The 21,437-nt window shown below is 42.4% G+C and overlaps 1 protein-coding gene across 9 annotated transcripts in view; it reads left to right on the top strand.

Annotated features, from left to right (window-relative positions):
- The window catches only part of DCUN1D4 (defective in cullin neddylation 1 domain containing 4), an 87,196-nt gene that overhangs the window by 39,785 nt on the left and 25,974 nt on the right, over window positions 1-21,437 (top strand). For all 9 annotated transcript variants that reach the window (XM_045056391.1, XM_019829511.3, XM_023253117.2 and 6 more), the window contains 3 exons: window positions 2,632-2,746; window positions 5,882-5,973; window positions 16,294-16,364. In XM_045056391.1, the coding sequence (XP_044912326.1) occupies window positions 2,632-2,746; window positions 5,882-5,973; window positions 16,294-16,364 (278 nt within the window). The remainder of the gene's footprint in view (window positions 1-2,631; window positions 2,747-5,881; window positions 5,974-16,293; window positions 16,365-21,437) is intronic.

Genomic DNA, 21,437 nt, shown 5'->3' with positions numbered 1-21,437 from the left:
GACCTGGAGTAGGGCCACTGAGGGTCGTCTTTCTAGCCCTGTTTGGGGTCTGCTTCTGTGCTAAAGGAGCAAGCAGGACCCTCGAGCTCACGTGTTGTTCAGGACCTGGCATTGGGTAGAAGCCTCATTCAGGCTGTGGTCCTGGTTTGTAACAGAAAAGGTGCTTTTGGCTGCTCCGTTCCTAAAGCATATCACCCTGGGAACCTAGCACAGTGTGGAAGCCTCACTGTGAACTGGGCTTTAGGTTCCAGTCCTGATCATTGCACTTCTTGTGGTTGTGACCATGAGCTGTTGACAACTCTCTTCCTGCCCACAGAACAGTTTTCTAGAAGGAGCTGTCTGTGTGCACTGTGTTCGCTCCCTCACCTCGCATCCCTCCGCAGCCCATCGCAGTGTGGCCCCCGCCCTCACCGGCCGCGCGCTGCTGTGCTTCGTTGCCCGTTGCGGTGTGTCCCTTTTGCTCCTTCCCTGAGCTGACCTCTGTGTGCACTTGACCGCAGCCCGAAACTGTCTCTTCCTGGCTTGTAGGACATTATACATTCCTCGGTTTTCTCCCTGTCTGGGTCTTTCCCTGACCCTTAAACATCCGTACTCCCCAGGGCTGTGTCCTGAGTTCCTGCTTCTCATCTCTGCCTGGATGGCCTCAGTGGCTACAGAAAATAGCGGCTGAGGGCTTGGACTTTGCTGCCAAGCTGCTTGGCTTCCGTCATCCATTTCAACTACCGCTTTCTGGCTGTCACTTAATCTGTCTTCTTCAGTTTCTTAGTATGTAAAAATGGGGTGCTAATCATACCTACATCGCAGGGTTGCGATGCAGCCTGAGCACTGCCTGCATACCTCCAGTATGGAAGTTAGAGCGTGTTTCTTTATGTCCCCGCCATCTGTCTACACATAGCGCTTGGCACCTAGGCACTCACTGAATGGATGTTTTCCTTCATAAAAATCCGGAGAGGTAGGTATCACAGTTCTTACTCCTTAAATGAGGAACCCGAATAGGGTAGCGGTTGACCAAGCCACACAGTTAGATGAAGAGCCAGAACTTACTCGTCGAATGCAGGTCATTTAAACACTAGCCCCTTATGCTGCCTCTTGTCTCTGACTCAGTGAGAGCCCAGAGCCTTCCACCAAGGAGCTGATAGAAGGAGGAGAGAGTCATGGGGGTCCAGAATACACCGCTGAACACTTTTGGGACCTTGGAAAATCACGTGGCTGCCTGAGCCTTGGTTTTTCCCATATGTCAAGTACAGATTATGATCTTTCCCCTGCCTGACATTTGGGGTTATTGTGGGAACCAGATGGCATATCTGATTACCCCTGTGCCAGGATGGATACAAGTATTTCAATTTATAACGGTTTTAGTCTGAAACGAGACTGTCTGGGTTTGTACCCCAGTTTTGCCACTTAACTCCCCGTCTCCGTTTTCTCATCTGCATGGGCAACAAGGGTTATTCTCTTTTCATAAGCCTGTTTGGAGGTAACAGGTCAGTAGGTCATATGAACGGGTTCTGGCTCACAGGGAGGTCCCTGTAAGTGCTCTACGTTGTGATTGTTGTTACTATAGTTTAGTATCTTTTACCAAATGAAAGTTATGCGTCTGAAAACCCAGACTGAAAGTGGCAGAAACAAACTCAAAATTAGTATGGAAATTGTGCTCAAGATCATGTCAGGCTTCTGTCCAAAAAATCTAAATCCTGTTTTTCTTTTTTCTTTTTTTTTTTTTTTTTTTAACGTTTTATTTATTTTTGAGACAGAGACAGAGCATGAACGGGGGAGGGTCAGAGAGAGGGAGACACAGAATCTGAAACAGGCTCCAGGCTCCGAGCTGTCAGCACAGAGCCCGACGTGGGGCTCGAACTCACGGACCGCGAGATCATGACCTGAGCCGAAGTCGGCCACCCAACCGACTGAGCCACCCAGGCGCCCCTCTTTTATTTTTATTTTTTTTAACATTTATTTATTTTTGAGATAGAAAGAGACAGAGCATGAACGGGGGAGGGTCAGAGAGAGAGAGGGAGACACAGAATCTGAAGCAGGCTCCAGGTTCTGAGCTGTCAGCACAGAGCCCGACGCGGCGCTTGAACTCACGAACCGGGAGATCATGACCTGAGCCGAAGTCAGATGCTTAACCGACTGAGCCACCCAGGCGCCCCTAAACCCTGTTTTTCTAAGATGAGATATCCCTGAAGCTTAAGAGTATTGGGACTGAGGTGCCTGTTTGTATTTTAGATTCAAGGTTACTGGTTGATCTGGCCTTGCCTCATGAAATACGCAATTGAGATAGCAGTGCAGTTCCCTTTGAAGGAACGTTGACAAATAAGAGAGACCGAAAGCTTTGATGATTTATATTAATGTTTTTGGAGAGTAAATGGAAATTGTGATAACTTCCGTTTCTGATGTGGTTTTGTGGGGACAGTGTTAACTTATTTGTGTCACTGCAAGGTTTATTTCTTGACTATAACATTCTCTCAAAGAGGAACTAAAAACCTTTTGTTCACCTTATAACATTTACAGATAACCTCTAAACCCTTTACAGTACAAGCCGTGAAAGTTTTTAATTTGGTGGTGGTATTCTTTGGAAATGTTAGGATGTGGCTAAACTTGATGTTGTGCCCTTTGACTCTCTGTTCGTAGGAAGCCTGCGGTCTTGCAGTTCCTCAGACTGCTTTAGTAAAGTGATGCCGCCGAGGAAAAAGAGAAGACCTGCCTCTGGAGATGATTTATCTGCCAAGAAAAGTAGACATGACGGGTATGTCGTAGATCAGAGCGGATGATGTGTATCAAAGAGGCACATTCCTACCCAGCCCTCTGTGGGTCTGGTCGTGTGCAGATTCCACTGGAATGTTGTTTTGGTTCTGCCAGGTGTATTTTCAAGGTGTAATTATCTTGCGATTCTTCTTTCGTGTGGGGGTTTCTAAAACGAAAACAAACTTAGGTAAGTTGAGTTCTTAGGAACCGAAGTTTTATCTTAGTCCATTGAGCCACCAAAACTCGTGTAGAGTTTTTCTTTCCTTTGAAGGGCTTGCCATCTGTGCGTGTTGAGGACCGCAGGATTGGTATGCGTGTGTTCTTTAAGAGGTCTCACTGAACACACAACCACAGGAATCCGTAATTGCTTTCGCAAGGGACCCAGGCTGGGTTGCAAGAGAGCGCTGCCGGGACTGAACGCTCTGAGCCCACTCGGAGTATTGGCCGAGCAGAGGTTGAGTCTCAGATGAGTGAGAATCTGTTAGGAAGTGTGAAAAAATAAGACCATGTAAACGAATTCTTTTTCCGACAAGTGAACTGTTTAATTTTGCTAACTCTAAAAAGTCATTAGACTTGTTGATCTATCTATCTATCTATCTATCTATCTCTATCATTGCACCTTGATTTTCATACATCATTTTTCCTTTTCTCTCTCTCTCTCTCTCTCTCTCTCTCTCTCTCTCTCTTTTTTTAACAATGAACAAACATCATAATTTTAGTCTTTGCTGCTTTTCTTACATTTTCCTCCATTCTGGCCTGCAGGTTACTTCACTAATGGGCCTGAATATTCACATCTATAAATCAAGGAGATTAGATGAGATTTTTTCATTTTTTTTCTTGCTGTGATGCTTAATAGGTTCCAACTCTGTTGGAAGGATAGAGAGATAGACTCTGAAAATGTGAAAATAATATGACTCTTCATATCCCAGATGAGTAGAAAATAATGATCTCTAAGAAGACAGTGGTGATTTAGAAGATAAGCACCAGCAGTGTGTAGACCAGTGATTCTCAGCTTTGGGAAGCCAGGTTTCTTGATACTTCTTTGGTGTAAAGAATTATTTTTTTTAATTAAAAAATTTTTTTTAATATTTTAGTTATTTTTGAGAGAGAGACAGACAGAATGCCAGCAGGGGAAGGGTGGAGAGAGAGGGAGACACAGAATCTGAAGCAGGCTCCGGGCTCTGAGCTGACAGCACAGAGCCCGACGTGGGGCTCGAACTCACGAACCGTGAGATCATGACCTGAGCTGAAGTCGATGCTTAACTGACTGAGCCACCCAGGCGCCCCTTTAGTGTAAAGAATTACTAAATTCTGATAATCACATAGCATTTTGTGACGGTGTATGTAGACTTGTTATTTCTCCCCACAGTCCGACAGAACTTAGTATGAAGGAGCTAGTTTGGAAACTGGTAGCTGTGTTGCAGAAGGATGTGAGGTACTCTTACTGATAACATTTCATTGGCCACCCAGGGGGTAGGGGTCTGTAGCTTTAGCTCAGTTTCCCTCTTGGTCTTTTTTGAAAAACAAGTTTATTTACATACCATAGCTTTCATCCATTTTAAGTGTACAACTCAGTGATTTTTACGAAGTGGTTAGGAATTACGCAGCTGTCCCTACAAGGCAGTGTTAGAAGGTCCCCACCACCCACTGCGATCCCTGATGCCCATTCACAGTCTTTCCGCATTCCCGCCCCCAGACACTGCAGTCACCCATCCAACTTCTCTCTACAGATTGGCCTTTTCTGGGCCTTTCACGTGAGTGGTCTATATGTGTCATGCTTCTGTCACTTAGCATGACGTTTTAGAGGTTCATCCATGTAGTAGCATGTGTCAATATTTTTCTCTTATTTACGGAATGGTATTCAGTTGTCCTTTTTTATGTGGGGTGTTTTTAGGCCATTCAGACATTACAGTGTCATACGGAGGTCTCCGTGTTGTTACATAGACTGTGAGCTAAGAATGTCTAGGCCCAGGATTGGAACCTGTGCGTTTGAACCCTTGGCCAGTACTCCCCTTTGTTTCTGGGTAGGATGGCTAACTCTTCTAGAAGAAATAGAACACTGGTGGTTTGCAGTTTCAGTATCTTAATACCCTGTAGCCATGTTTGGTATCAAAACCCAGAATCTCTAATCAGAGGTACATACAGTTACTCTGATAAATGCCTAGGTCATGAGTAAATACTTACTAAAAAGTAATTATGTGTGATCTTAACAATATATACTATATAAAACTACATTCATAAATGTTCATATATATATATATATATATACACACACACACACACACACACACACACATACACACCTATTTAGGCAACTTATATAGAAATGAGAGAAAGAAAAAGTATACGCTCCTAATTTTTCTATTAAAGTGACTATTTTCAAGATCCTTCCTTCGTTCCCCTCCCCAGGTAGGGAATATCTTGGTTCTTAGCCCCAGGTCATCATAAAATAGAGAATTCTGCAGCAAGTCACGGTGTTGGAGGAGGAAGCCAGCCTGCCTCCCGACTCAGTTCTCCAGCTCATGCTATCCGTCCCCACAGTAGGGGGGTGTTGCAAGAGAGTGGCAGAAACCAAGGCTTCTCTGTACGTCTCTCTCCTGAGGTGTTTTCCTGGAGGTGTAGACATAATTTGATGTTTCTTTTTATTTGCTTCATGGTCCCTTGACATGTCTAATACTGACAGGTTCTTCCCCAGACTGTGTTCTGTGCCCAGCCTGACTTGTAGGACATGAAAGTCAGGAGGCTTTTCATGCAGAGACACGAGTGGGTTCTAGGGTCATTACTTGAAGAAAACACCTCAGCTGTTGCTGACCATGTCTCACTATATCATTCTGTAGTTGGTTCTGGCTAGTGGGGTAGAGGGGGGAGGATATCCAGTCAGTTCTTACTGATCACTTGTTAATCAGAGAAGAACCTGTATCAAGTGTTTACTGTTTAATTCTGTTATGGGTATGACTGTGTTTAAAACTGTAGTTATAAAAGCTGAAGCTTCTGAATGCAGGAAGTAAAATGTTTAAAATATACTGGGAATCTGATTGAGTAGGTATCTGGTTTGGGTAAAAGAGTGAAAACTATCTGCTACTGAAAAGAAACTCAGCATCTTTAAATAATTTCAGATTCCTTTCTCAATTTCTAGCATGTATAGAAAATACGATTCAACTAGAATAAAGACTGAAGAAGAAGCCTTTTCAAGTAAGAGATGCTTAGAGTGGTTCTACGAATATGCTGGTAAGGTCCTCGCTTGTACTATCTAATACTGATCCTCATGAAAATAAGGAATACCTTAGGGGAGATTAAAGAAGTTTAAAATGTGTACTTTTCTAATGTGGTTTCTGTGCTGTCTCTTCCTGTTTGAGGGAGGGAACATAGTCGAAACAAATCACCAAATGTCCTATTTATAGCCAGCAGCTAAGCCAAAGAATTCAGAACACTAGAACGGAACTGAAAAGATGAATGCACTTGGGAGAAATACTCTGGATTGCTAGGAAACCTATTTAGAATGCTGGTAGTGGGTGATGATTTGGTTTGTATATCAAAGTTAAAATAAGCTTTGCTTGCTTTGAACCTTTTTGTGCAATGGAATTTCTTATATTAAGTGTCTGTTTTGAAAGATCATTTGGTGGAGAATGTTTGTTTTGTCATTTAAAATGTCTCAAGTTCAGTCCTGTTTTTTGCAGCTGACAGTAACTGGTTGGATAACATAATACTGGAGTCTAGGGGTTGTTTGTCACTGTAGCTGTGCGTGGTGTAAAAAGAAAAAGGAATATGTCCAGATAAGTTTGAGCTCAAGGCTCTTTTACTTTTCCTCTTCACCTTATTTCAGGCCCTCTCCTGCCCTATCAACTTGACAATTTCAGCCACTTTCAGACCGATTTTCGTATCATGTGTCTCTGCTCCCAGCTGGGTTTCACGCACCTTCCGTTGTCTCATTTAAAAAACAAAACAAAAACAAAAAACTGAACAGGTAGATCATACACGTCATTCCCTAACAATCCACTCCAGCTTCGCCCCCTGCTGAAAAATCCCTGCTACCTATATATGGGTTGAAAGACATCTGACTCACTGCCGTCCCCTTACCTGGAGTGTTTTTTCTCCACTTTTCCATCTGACAGCTGTGCTGTACATCTTCCGAGCCCCTTAATTTGCTTAATAGCCTTCTTTGTACTTAACACAGCACAGGACAGTTTTCATAACTAGTTCTGATACCCTTTTATTGGGGGTCAAAGTGAGGGTTCCTCCTATGGCCTGGTCTTGCCACCCCTCCCACCTCTCCCCACCCCCACCTGACCTTAGCCCTTCTCTAATAACAGCCTTGCCTTTTTGGCCACAGAAGTTGTTGTAGGGGCTGACGGGTTACCTAGGCCAGGCCGACAGATAAAATTTCCCAGGATTTTCAGATTGAAGCTGGGAGGGAGAAGGGCTTCTTTCTCTTCGGGTGGAAGGTTTGAAAGGACGCGATCCTGATTCCTGTAGGTCTTTGGTTTTGTGAGCTACCCCAGTATCTTTCTAATGAATTCTCCTTTATTACTTGAACTAGTTTGAGCTAGATTTTGTTTGCAGGCACGGACATTAGTATAAACACTTAACGCAGTATTAGAATGTATGTGTTCCCATGTTTACATCATGAGAATACGAATCTTTTGAAGATATTTTGTGTCCCTAGGAAAAATGGGTGGCACTTTTCCAGGTGTTTGATATATGGGTACTGAATGAAGAGTTTTCTCATATTTGTATCACCTTGATTATGAAAGTTTTTTGCTTTCTTATCTTGGTTCACATTTATTTTTATGAAATGTGTTATGAAAAGGAAGTTTTATTTTTTTAGTTTTTTAAAAATATAATTTATTGTCAAATTGGTTTCCATACAACACCCAGTGCTCATCCCAACAGGTGCCCTCCTCAATGCCCATCACTTACTTTCCCCTCTCCCCCACCCCCACCCCCCATCTACCCTTAATTTGTTCTCAGTCCTTAAGAGTCTCTTACGGTTTGTCTCCCTCCTTCTCTGTAACATTTTTCCCCCCTTCCTCTCCCCCCTGGTCTTGTGTTAAGTTTCTCCAGATCCACATATGAGTGAAAACATACGGTATCTGTCTTTCTCTGCGTGACTTATTTCACTTAACATAATACCCTCCATTCCATCCACGTTGCTGCAAATGGCCAGATTTCATTCTTTCTCATTGCCAAGTAGTATTCCATTGTATATATAAACCACATTTTCTTTTCCCATTCGTCAGTTGATGGACATTTAGGCTCTTTCCATAATTTGGCCATTGTTGAAAGTGCTGCTATAAACCTTGGGGTACAAGTGCCCCTATGTATCAGCACTCCTGTATCCTTTGGGTAGATTCCTAGCAGTGCTATTGCTGGGTCATAGGGTAGATTTATTTTTAATTTTTTGAGGAACCTCCACACTGTTTTCCAGAGCGGCTGCACCAGTTTACATTCCCATCGACAGTGCAAGAAGGTTCCCGTTTCTACACATCCTCTCCAGCATCTATAGTCTCCTGATTTGTTCATTTTAGCCACTCTGACCGGCATGAGGTGATATTTCATTGTAGTTTTGATTTGTATTTCCCTGATGATGAGTGACATTTAGCATCTTGTCAGTGTGTCTGTTGGTGAAAAGGAGGTTTTAAACAGACAAAAAGTATACTTAATCCCACCATTGTAGCACAGCTATTTTGATTTTTTGTGTGGATGTGTCTTCGTTTACAAGCAAACATAATTTTTCCATGGCATGATCACATTTCTGTTTCCTTTAAAAAGAGAGCAGTCTACAGTTTTCCTTTTTGTTTGCTTTTCTCTGGCTCAGGAAGGTGACATTTGGGATAAAAGTTAAGCCACAGTTTTTAGGTTCCTGGAGATCCCTGCCAGGTGGTTCCTTGCAGTTCATCCCTGCAAAAAGTGTTTGTGGGTGTGGCCATTCCTATTTTTACTAAGCACCCCCCCTGCCCTTTTCTTCTTTTCCTGTATCAGTAGGGAAAATGCCTTGAAAGTGGAAATAATTAAGAGCCCCAACTGGCACCCACTTCACTTTTAATATCGAACTACATGAATAAAAACTGTAGATCATTATTATTTTAGAAAAACCAATGGTGAAATCACCCGGGGTGACTGTCAGGTTGTGCTGTAGGATGAGTCTGTAGGCCACAGGCCCCCTGGATGCTAGAATGAGGAAGACTTCACAAGCTGTGGTGCATCCTGTTTCCTTAGAAACAAGTCAGCTGGTGTGGGCCGACTCCCTGCACTTTAATCCAGAGTGAATGGAGGGGTGGGTAGAGGCCTTGGTAGTGGAGCTGCTTCACATGGGTGCCGCCTTGTCCTTCCCAGAGTTCTCCATTCCACTCCTTACCCTGCCTCCACCATCCATGGCTCCTGCAGCCTGAGCCCCTCTCCTCCCAGCTTTGGCCCAGCCAGTTAACCCCAGCCCTCCTTTACACATTCTAGGATGCAGCCTCCCACCTTTTAGAATCCCTGTCAACTCCATTTCTGGTTCTCAGAGATTTAATAGGGAAACTTACTCCACTGGGGGCTCCTCCTGTTCTCTGTGGTTACAGGTTTACGCCCTTCTGTGCTTTGATTACCTTAGTTCTCTGTGACTTTAGAAAGGATTGGTTCCATCTGAAACTGGGGCTCCATTTCTTTTCATTAGAATGAAAATAACCAGTTTTACATAATACACAATTTACCTAATAACTCCCACTTTCTGAAATATATCTAAGAATAAGGAATTAAGCCAAATACACCCGTGCCAACATTGACTTTAAAGTTACACTAAATCTCACATAGGCAGATCGTGAAAGTTCTCTAGGTCTTGACTGTAGGCCCTTAGTTTCTGTTTTTGATTAAGTTCCATGATGGAATTGTTTTTTGGTTTACTAAAATGAGATCAGGGACCCAGGAGCGGGTGCTGAGTGACCAAGTGGTCTGTCAGCAAAGGAAGAGATGTTAAAAAGGGACAGTGTGGCCTTGTTCGCCTCAGGGATGCAGTGTGGTGTCATTATGGAAACCTTATCGTGAGGGTCTTGGGCCATCGTTAAAAAGGTCACATATATTTTTTATGGGCCCCTGCTTAAAATGGCAGGGAAAGTGGGAGGACCACTTTTTCCTAGAGTGTTGTTAGTATATCTGTCTTCTGAACGTATCTTCAGTGTCTCGTTATCAGGACATTCCACAGCTTAGGATTTTAGATAGAACTTCTTAAAATCCTCTCCTGCTTCACTTCTGACCCGCCTTGTGTTAGCCAGTTACATATTCAGAATTCTCAATTCTTAATTTTAGAATTAAGATTGGTCAATTTTACAGGTGGATTATAAGTTTAGTATAAATACAGTCAAAATCCCAAATAACAGTGTGATTACAGCTAAATCTAACTGTGTGCGTGGGAAAGATAATGGCAAAAAAAGAAACGTTGTTTTAAGAAGCAGAATTGTGGGTATTTAAAAGATGGAAAAGCTTGTTGATTAACAAGCTATATTTGACTGTTTTTAGGATAAAATACTACTTTTGGCAGAGTCATGCCTTTGCAAATCATATGGTTAAAAACTTGCTCTTTAAAAACACAGATGCACACTCTGTACACTGTATATGCTGTATGTTAGCTAACTTGACAATAAGTTATATTTAAAAAAACAAAAATAAAATTAATTTCACCTATTTCTTTTTACTTTTGAACATGGCTACTAGAAAGCTTTAAATCACATATGTTGTCTACAGTATTATTTCTGTTGAATAGCATTGAGATAGAAAGCCTGAATGATATAAAGTCAATGTAATACGTAAAAAATAACAGTGGAAAATAAAAACACAGACGCAGGTGCATACAAGTAATATGACAATGGCATTGCACAGAATCTGGAAGAAAAGAGAAAAGCACGGAGAACTTAACATTACTCCTGCACAGTATACCTCAGCAAACGTCCTTTGAGGGCTTGCTGGGGTGACACACTCCACCCATTTTCTTGTGCAGCAGACAGACAAACTGAGAAGCATCGTCTTTAGGATGAACGCTGGCAGAGAGAGGCATCAGTGGCCAGGTTTGGAGGGCGGATGAGGGGGAGTAAGCCGGGACCCACCCAGGTCTTGTGCACAGACAGGGGGAAGGCAGGTGGCTCTTGAGATTCTAGAATAGGTTACGGTGGGGGCGCCTGAGTGTCTCAGTTGGTTAAAAATCCGGGTCATGAATTGGGCTCAGGTCAAGATCCCAGGGTCATGAGATTGAACCCCGCATTGGGCTTTGTACTGGATATGGGACCTGCTTGAGATTCTCTCTCCCTCTCAGCCCCTTCCCCGCTCGCATGCGCACACTAGCACTCACTCTCAAAAGAAAAAAAAAAAAGAATTGGTTATGGGGAAAGAGCTTTTTTAAATCAGGAGGAATGGAAACCAAAGACAGGAATTTTAAAAGAATTGTAAAGTAACTTTTTCTTTCAAATCTGCAACTACCTCCCAGGGAGTCCTCTCAGTAGGTACCAAAAAAAGGCATCTGTTCCTAAAAATAAAACCTCTTAGCACAATAGGAACAGGTGAATATTTCCTTATGAGAATAATTATTCTTTGATCTCCTAGCCAAAATTCTTTCTTAGTAGGAGAATAATAAAAAAACAATGAGACATACACACATACATGCAGTGGAGTAAGAAGAGCCCGCTAACAAAGTAGATGTGTAGACATTCCCACGGGAAGGTTACAGGCGTACTCAGTGACAAAAGCCAGGTATAGAATTCATAGGCATAGCGTGAACCCCCGCGTGTAGATAAATTTAAAACTGATTTCATTGTATATTTGCACATACATAAATATAAGCACAAAGGTCTCAGGACACGTGTCTGACTGGTAAGGAAAGGGAGAAAACGGTTTTCTCTTTTTAGTCTATTTTGCTCTGACTTTGCCTATATGAGTATTTTGCTATGTGGACGCATTACTGTGTCATTCGTATAATATGTGCATGTGGGCACACATGGGTATATGCACTCTCAAAGCCAAAGCTATCAGCCTATCAAGTGATAACATGCAAAATGTATTTCCATTTTTGAGTGGAAAATGAGAAAAGCATGCTCACTCTTGGAATGCTTATTTGCCATTGTTTTGGAAATTATTAGCCGGTGTGATTAGACAAAAGGAAGAAAGAAGGCATAAATAATTGGAAAGGAGGATGGGGCACCTGAGTGGCTCAGTCAGTTGAGCATCTGACTCTTGATTTTAGCTTAGGTCATGATCCCAGGGTCAGGGGATCGAGCCCCGCTGTCGAGTGCGTGCACTCTCTCTCTCTCTCTCTCTCTCAAAGATAAAAAATAATAAAAATAAATAGCTAAAAATAAATAAATAATTGGGAAGGAGGAGGCAAAAACGATCATTTGTTGGAAATGAAATGATTAAATTCTACCCGGAAGGCCACGAGAAATTTCATTGACACTTAGAAACAGCAAATAAATATGTATAGATTACATGCATGTAGAATTCTATAAACGAGTTATTTTGGGAAAGCTGCTTACGGGAAGTTTTAATAAATGGTTGTCTCTGAGGAGTAAGGAGGGGTTGGAGGGGAAACTTGCTTTGTAAATTTTTTCACTTTCACTTTTAAATGAAATTTTGTATCATGTAAATTTTTTCACTTTCACTTTTAAATGAAATTTTGTATCATGTTTATGTGTTAATGTAGCAAAAAATAACGAGCTTAAAAATGAAGTAATCTTCTTTGAATAACTTTTATTAGCTTAATGTTTAATATTTAAATATTATTTAAATATTTCAGTATTTAAACTTTTATTTGAATAATAGCTATTCCCCTAATAATCAAGATAAGACAATTAGGAATACTTGGACAAACATGTAAAATAAAAGGAGAAAATAGAAAACCCCAGAAAAAGGTAACAGATTGGAAAATATGAAACAAAACATTTTGTAACAGAACAGCACATTTGTGATTACGAGGGAAATAAAGCATGCAAAAAAAAGTATTTGCTGTGGCCAGATTACAAGGAAAGGGCCTGAGTGTGACTTTAGGGGAGCCAAGGATTTGAAGCAGAGGAATGACATAAGACTTTCCAACAAGCCCTCTAGGTGATTTTAATATTTATCCTTTGTTGAGGACAACCACTTTATACATTTATTGTGGTTTATATATTACTATTTTAAGATTATATTTTTAAGTAATCTCTACACCCAGCGGGGGGCTTGAATTTGCAACCCAGAGATCAAGAGTCGCCCGCTCCACTGACCGAGCCAGCCAGGCCCTCCTGTTTATTATTTTGTATTGAAATTACTCCTGGGGCACCTGGCTTGCTTGGTGGTGGGGCACGTGACTCTTGATCTTGGGGTTGTGAGTCCAGGCCCCATGTTGGATGCAGAGATTACTTTAAAAAAATAATAAAATCTTTCTCAAATTCCACATATGAATGAAACCATATGATATCTGTCTTTCTGTAACTTATTTCGCTTAGCATAATACACTCTAGTTCCATCCACGTTGTTGCAAATGGCAAGATTTCATTCTTTTTCGTCACTGAGTAGTAGTATCCCATTGTGTGTATGTGTGTACGTATATATACGTGTATATATGCATATATACATATATGGACATATACATACTACATCTTTATCCATTTATCAGTCAGTGGACACTTGGGCTCTTTCCATAATTTGGCTATTGTTAGTGCTGCTGTAAACATTGAGGTGCATGTGCCCCTTTGAATCAGCATTTTTGTATCCTTTGGGTAAATTCCTAGTAGTGCAATTGCTAGGTCGTAGGGTAGTTCTGTTTCTAAGTTTTTAAGGAACTTTGAGGAACCTCCATGCCGTTTTCCAAAGTGGCTACCGCAGTTTGCATTCCCACCAACAGTGCTAAAGGGTTTCCCTTTCTCTGCATACAAAACTCAACAGATTAAGGGGCGCCTGGGTGGCGCAGTCGGTTAAGCGTCCGACTTCAGCCAGGTCACGATCTCGCGGTCCGTGAGTTCGAGCCCCGCGTCGGGCTCTGGGCTGATGGCTCAGAGCCTGGAGCCTGTTTCCGATTCTGTGTCTCCCTCTCTCTCTGCCCCTGCCCCGTTCATGCTCTGTCTCTCTCTGTCCCAAAAATAAATAAACGTTGAAAAAAAAAATTAAAAAAAAAAAACAAACTCAACAGATTAATATGCAGGAAGGGAAGGAAAAATAAGATAAAAACAGAGACGGAGGCAAACCGTAAGAGACTCTTAAATACAGAGAACAAACTGAGGGTTGCTGGCAAGGAGGTGGTAGGGGATATGTGAAATGGGTGATGGGCATTAAGGAGGGGACTGTTCAGGATGAGCACTGGGTGTCACATGTAAGAAGTGAATCGATGGGTTCTACTGAAGCCAAGACTGCACTGACTGTTAACGAACTTGAATTAAAAAAAAAAAAATCTTTAAAAAATAAAAAAAGAAATTACTCTATACTCGGTCTTCCTGGAGGGCAGGGACCGTGTTTTCTTAATCTTTAGCAGTTACGACAGTCTATAGCTTCAGTAAATGTTACCTGAGTGAAACCGAGATCTATTGAGGAGTGGACGCTGCAGGACCACTGGATCTAGAGGCTGTGGAAAGGTGGTAGCGTGGTTCCTGTATTCAGGTATTCATTCATTTATTTATTCAATAAATTTTATAAAAGCAGCTGCTCCTTGCCAGGTGGTATGCTGAGGTTACACAAGAACTACAATAGCTCTTACTTTTGAGGAACTTAGAGGGAAAGGCAGATGAGCTTGGGACTTAACACAGACGTGCTAAGTGTGAGAGAACCACTCCTAGCATTGCTGGGGTCACAGAGGACCGCCCCTCCCAGCCTCTGCAGGTGGGAGTCAGGAAGAGCGGGAGGGCTCCCGTCTGCTTTCCCCTTAAAGACTGAATGAGTTGGCCAGATAACGTGGGGAAGGGAGAGGAAGATGGGCCGAGGCCAGAAAGAACAGTCTGGTATTGGGTGTGTGGCAGGACCTGTGTGCGGAGCAAACCATAGGTAAGTATTTCTGGGTCTCAGTTTTTATTCATTTAATAATATTTATTGATTCATTTATTTTCAAGAAACTTGATGTCAAGGTGGAAAGATAGGAGGCCGAAGAGGAAAGGAGGCACTAGATCATTGAGAACCTTATTTGGTACGGTTGAGACTTTGGACTTTATCTTCAGGTGGTGGGAGCCATTGAAGGATTTTAAGCCAGCGTGGGATTTGTGTTTGGGATGGCTCCTTTAGGCAGCTGTGTGGAGGAGGGGCTGGAGGGTACAGGGCTATGGAGTTAGGGAGATCCTGGGGAGACCGCTGTGGTCATCTGAGTGAGAGAATAGAGCCTGAGCAGGTCAGCACGGGATAGGTACAATTAAGTGTTTGGCAGGAACAACGGGCAGTACACTCGGTAATTGACTGGATGTGGAGAGTGTAAGAGGAGGGAAGAGTCCAGAGTGACTCCCGGGTTTCTGTTTCTGCTGGTGCCACCAGTGGGACAGAGTACAGGAGGATAAGCAGGCTTGGCATGGACAGATGGTCCTTCTCCGTGAGGTGATGGCTGAAAATGTGAAATGCAGCGAGAGGCTTGGGACAGAAGCTGAGTTTAGCTGTGGCAGTGAAACAGCAGGTGGGGTAGCCGGGCAGTAATGTGGTAGACAGTCCAAAACTTCCAGGGGGAAGTGTGGGCCTGGAAACTCGAGCATGGTTGAAGCTTGGGCGAAGGTGTAGAATGGACCAGACGAGGGTTAAAGATGGAACCCTGCACATGAAATCTAACAAGCTGGGAGAAGCGAAGGAACACATTAAGAAGCCAGAGGAGGAGAGAAGTGGGAGGGAAACCGGAGGGAGGGTACTTCTGCGAGGCGTGGGAGGAGGCAGATTTTGCAAAGAATTGCTTCAGAGCTTCAGATACCACAAAAAGGTGAGATAAAATATCCGACTGTCGATTAGATTTGGCAGGTAAGGTGTTATTGGTGACCTTGGCAAGAAGTTTCAGGAGAGAGAGAGAGGAACAGAAACCAAATTGCAGTGGTTGAAGAAGGAGCAGGAGGTCAAGTGGAGATGGACCATCCAGGCGGTTCTTTTGGGAAGAAGCAGAGCTGAGGCCCGAGGAGGAAGAGGCTTTTTGGCCTTACCAGGAAAAAAAAGACTACTGGCTTTTCTTCTGTGTAAAAGAAACGATTATGTTATTTCCCAGTTAATTTTATAAAGAACATTGTGTGGTTCTCTGCTATGTTTCCAAAAATTATTACCAAAATCAGGCAGAGCTGTACGCTACTTTAAAGAAGCAAAGTGGCCTTATCTTCAGACAAAAATTATGTGTAGCCTCTGTCCGTAGGTCGAAAGGCATGGCAATGCATTGACAGATGATTGTGCAGAGCCGAATCCTTTAAAGAAGTAACTGAAATTCCCGAATATTTTTCACTTTACACTTGGTGATTTCTTTTTTTCAGAAAGGAGTTCTGGCCTGTAGGTATTATTTGATTTTCGTTTATTTTAATAATAAATATTTCAGCAGTGTAATATCACTGTGGTAATAATCATGTACGTGGTCAGATTTAATTTATGTAAGATTGCATTTCATCGCAGGTACTGATGATATTGTAGGTCCTGAAGGCATGGAGAAATTTTGCGAAGACATTGGTGTTGAACCAGAAAATGTAAGTCTAGCCTATTAAGTTGGGCAAATCGGTTGATTATTTTTCTTGTCTTTTGTCCCTTGACAAATAAAGCGACAGTAAAGAAGGAATGGTGTGTTAGTTTTGTGAGGCAATCTAAGAAACAAGTTTCAATTCTAATTGGATTTCTAAGCAAAATTTTTTTGTTTTAATTGGCATGGTGTAACTAGTCAGTCATGTTTTCCTCTTGTTTGTTTCTTGTATCTACAAGGTACGATAGTAAAGTAATTAAACTAGATGTTTAGAAAGTGTTATGGGCGTGTGTACCTCCCGTGAGACATGAGCTGGGGGGCCGAGTCATAGTCTATTCTGTACCTTTGTCCCCTTCCCTAGTTGTTCAGCATAATGTAGAGTTTGTCCAGATTTTTGAGTAATTAGTTATTCATAGGGGTTTGGAATAAGTTGTAATTATCAAGAATCTTTCATAGCTCTTTCACTTCCGATTAAATTTAACTCAGGGATTGCTTTTTAGTATAAAGGCCTTAAGTATTTAATTAAAAAAAATTTTTTGAGAAGTTATTTTATATGCTTAATTATTTTTCCCAACTCTTATCGTCATGTTATTGTTGAATATTTTTTTCCTGTTCCTACATCATCTCTCTTACACTAAAATGAAAAGTTATGCTCATACAGGTGCCCTGGTTCATTAACTATGCAGTTTAATATTGCATTAGCCTCCAATTTAACAAATATGTCTAAGGTCCTAAATGAGTTTATGATGGGGAAGAGATCACAAGAGATCATCCCCCTCGTATAGACTCTTCTTGGAAGATAGGTGCTGCCCATGCACATATGTCATGCTCTTAAAACTGGAAATTAAGACTTCACACTTTTGGGGCGCCTGGGTGGCTCAGTCGGTTGAGCGTCCGACTCTTGGTTTCAGCTCAGGTCATGATCTCACGGTTTGTGAGCTTGAGCCCCGCATCGGGCTCCGTGCTGGCAGAGAGGAACTTGCTTGGGATTCTCTCTCCCCCTCTCTGCCCCTCCCCCAGTCGCGCTCTCTGTCTCTCTCTCAAAAATAAATAAATAAACTTTAAAAAATTAAAAAAAAAAAACTCTAAAGACTTCACACTTCATTCTTAAAACTTTTCTTACTCTTGACATTTGTATGCCTCTGTCCTCTCCCAACTCCCTCTAACACCTTACATTTTCTAAAGAGCCTTTTGCTCATTACGTGGATTTTTGTGTTGTAGTTTTTATTTTAATGTGATCTAGTTCAGTATCTTAATGAACTATTCATTTTGGTATAAAGGTTTGGGGAGAACTGCCAGTAGTATTTTGTCTGATCTTGCCCATAGGCTAGTCATAAGCATAGAAAAGAACACTTCAGGGGCACTTGGTGGCTCAGTTGGTTGGACGTCCGACTTTGGCTCAGGTCATGATCTCGTGGTTTGTGGGTTTGAGCCCCTTGGCAGGTTCTGTGCTGAAAGTTCAGAGCCTGTAGCCTGCTTCGGATTCTGTGTCTCCCTCTCTCTCTGCTCCTCCCCTGCTCGTGCTCTGTCTCTGTCTCTCTCAAAAATAAACATTTTTTTAAAAAGATTAAAAAAAAAAACAACACTGGCTTATGAAAGAAGTTTCCTGATGACAGCTGGGCCAACGTTGGCAGAGTATTTTCTGGACTGAATAATAAGAAGGGCAAGAGTGAGTTGGACCTGAGAGCAGACCCAAAGGTTCTCTCCCTCTCTCTCTTAAATTTTTATTTAGTTTTGGGAGAGCGCAAGCCGGGGAGGGACACAGGACGGGGACGGGATCCGAAATAAACTTTGCGCTGACAGGCTGACAGCAGCAAGCCTGATGTGGGACTCGAACTCACGAACCACAAGATCATGACCTGAGCCAAAATTGGATGCTCGACCAACTGAGCTACCAAGGTGCCCCAGACCCAAAGGTTCTGCCCGGGGGACTGTCATCAGCATATGATCAGAGGTGGGCAACAGGGCCGGAAAGGGAGGAGATTGGGAGGCCAGGGTCAGGCTGCAGGTGTGAGAGGCACTGTCTGAACATTTATTCTCAGAGGCCCGGAGGCCTGTCAGGTGGGAGGGAGGGCTGGTGTTGATTCTATTTGAAGAAAGGCACAGTTCTTCAAATAGCAGTACTCCGTAACAGAGAGCTGCTGTTATTATCCTTTTGGGGGGCAATGGTGTCCCTTAGTTCTCCTCTTAGGAATAGAACTAGACTTACTATGTTGAATCACACTGAAGACTAGGAAACTGAATTCAGAAGATTATTCTAAAGTATTTATTACTGTACTTCAGTTCTAAGCTGCCATTAATAGAAGTTGTATATCATCACTAAGAAAGAAAAAATGTTGCTAAATAAACTGATATGCATCCATTTGGAATGCATCCCAATTTCAGAAATGTTAACATTTGAAAAATAAGAAGTGGGGCGCCTGGGTGGCGCAGTCAGTTAAGCGTCCGACTTCAGCCAGGTCACGATCTTGCGGTCTGTGAGTTCGAGCCCCGCGTCGGGCTCTGGGCTGATGGCTCAGAGCCTGGAGCCTGTTTCCGATTCTGTGTCTCCCTCTCTCTCTGCCCCTCCCCCGTTCATGTTCTGTCTCTCTCTGTCCCAAAAATAAATAAACGTTGAAAAAAAAAATAAGAAGTAAAATTGTTTTTAAAGCCTTGTCCTCATTGTTGAGTTAGCACTTTCAAATACTTTAAAGTACTTAAAACCTTCACCTTGCCTGATACTTATAGCCTAGGAAATTTAAGCAGGTTTGTAAAATTCAAATCTGTCATTTACTACGGCCACAGCAAAACCTTTTGTTTGCCTAATTAGCTTCCTTATTAGCTACCATAAGAAAAGTCCATTTTGTGTAAAGAAATACTCATCGTGAATATCTACTTTGACTTTTTAGCCACATTTCATGCATACTTGTGTGTGTTTCTGTGCCCTAACCATTTTTTTTTTAATTTAACAAGTGTTTATGTGGAACTTTAAATCTTTCTTATTGAGCATTTAGTGTATATATTGTTTGAGAACATAGGAAGTTTGAGTTCTAGAATGTGGGTTAGGGGCGCCTGGGTGGCTCAGGCGTTGAGCATATGACTCTTGATTTTGGCTCAGGTCATGCTCCACATCTGGCTCAGTGCTGACCATTCAGAGGCCGCTTGGGATTCTGTCTCTCTTCTCTGCCCCTTCCATGTGCACACGTGCTCTCTCTCTCTCTCTCTCAAAATAGTTTTTTTAAAACTGAAAATGGGGGTTATTTCACCTAGGTAAATTGTTATGTGGGAGTCAGAATTCCAAGAAAAGCTGAGGGATGAGGGGAAATCTACTAATGTGTAAATATTTGGAAGAACATGTGTGCTCTTTTGGGGAAGTTTGGGTCTCTTAAGTTAAAAAATTTTTAATGTAGGGGCGCCTGGGTGGCTCAGTCAGTTGAGCTTACGGCTTCGGCTCAGGTCATGATCTCGTGGTTTGTGGGTTTGAGCCCCGTGTTGGGTTCCATGCCGACAGCTCAGAGCCTGGAGCGTGCTTCAGATTCTGTGTGTTGTCTCCCTCTCTCTCTGTCCCTCACCTGTTCATGCTCTGTCTCTCTCTCAAAAATAAATAAACATTTAAAAAAAAATTAAAAAATTTTTAACCTATTAAGCAATGCTGTTTTGTGATGGTGTGCATATGTAGAAACATTGGTTTACTAATCAGTGCTAGTAATCTACCTAGTAATCTAGATTGTTTAATCTAAAAAACCTAGTGACTTTAAAAATTGATCTGTACTGATTTAATTGAGATTTGATGAAAGGGCTTAGAGATTCAGTGGGTTCTCACTGCTAATCACTTCTAACGTGGAAAACCATAGAGTCAGCATCAAGAGAAAGCTTTTCATTAATCTTGCAGTTATAAATTAGACAAAGCTGGACATTTTTAGTCCACAAGCTAGCTTGCTGGCAAACACGAGGACCGACTTTCTGAACCTCCTAAATAGTATTGTTCTGCAGTACTTAATTTGTGTAGTGGCTTTCAGAGGCCAATTAAATCATCTGGAGTGATTTCTAATTGACTGCTTGCCTTACTTTTTTCATGTTACATCATCCCGATTCCTTTTACCACCGTCGCCATCTGACCCAGTGGGGCACGTGGGTGATAGATTAATGGTTGGGTTGGTTCTTCCAGCCGTCGAAATGAAGCCTTCAGGTCCTGTGTAAAGAAATCAAATTAGCTGCCAAATGTGGAACATGCTAGTCCCTGGCCAATTTTCACAGATCTATTTTCTTACCATTGATTTTTTTGTTTGTTTGTTTGTTTGTTTGTTTTGTTACAACAAATGGAGATGTAGCCATTTAGCAGTGAATATGTGATCCCCAGGTCAGGACTTGGATGTCCGTTAGGTGTGGACAATGTCCTGAGGTACGCAGACCCACAGAGTGGCAGGATGGTCCTCGGAAATCCCTGTCCCTCTTCTTTTTTTTTTTTTAATAGATTTTTTTTTTTCAACGTTTATTTTTTTGGGGACAGAGAGAGACAGAGCATGAACGGGGAAGGGGCAGAGAGAGAGGGAGACACAGAATCGGAAACAGGCTCCAGGCTCTGAGCCATCAGCCCAGAGCCCGACGCGGGGCTCGAACCCACGGACCGCGAGATGGTGACCTGGCTGAAGTCGGACGCTTAACCGACTGCGCCACCCAGGCGCCCCCCTGTCCCTCTTCTTTACCCTCTTCTTGGATGGATGGCCTCAGCTCTTTCCCTCTGCAGAGCCCTGGATAGTTGGAAGCTAGATGCGCTTTTGAAATGTAATTTTGTCTTTACTCCTTCAGGTATTTATTAAACTCACTGGCAGTATCTCTGTGTCATCTTTTCTCTAAAGCAGCTAAGTGACCAGCAGTGCCATAAACTAGAGTTGTTACAGTTCCTGATGCCTACGGAGTTTCAGAGGATTCACTAAAAGCAAGAGTGGCGCCCCGCTGAGAAGTGATTGGGCCCTGTCACTCATCCTGTGCTCATTCCAAGCACAGCGCTATTTAAGTGGGATGTGGGGCCACTTCACAATAATTTTCTTCAGTGTGTATAGTTCACCTCACAAACACTAATGTATTTGTGGTACAGCTGCGT

The sequence above is a fragment of the Felis catus genome, chromosome B1 (genome assembly GCF_018350175.1).
Source record: "Felis catus isolate Fca126 chromosome B1, F.catus_Fca126_mat1.0, whole genome shotgun sequence".
NCBI lineage: Eukaryota > Metazoa > Chordata > Mammalia > Carnivora > Felidae > Felis > Felis catus.
This window is presented reverse-complemented; position numbering and strand designations above follow the sequence as displayed.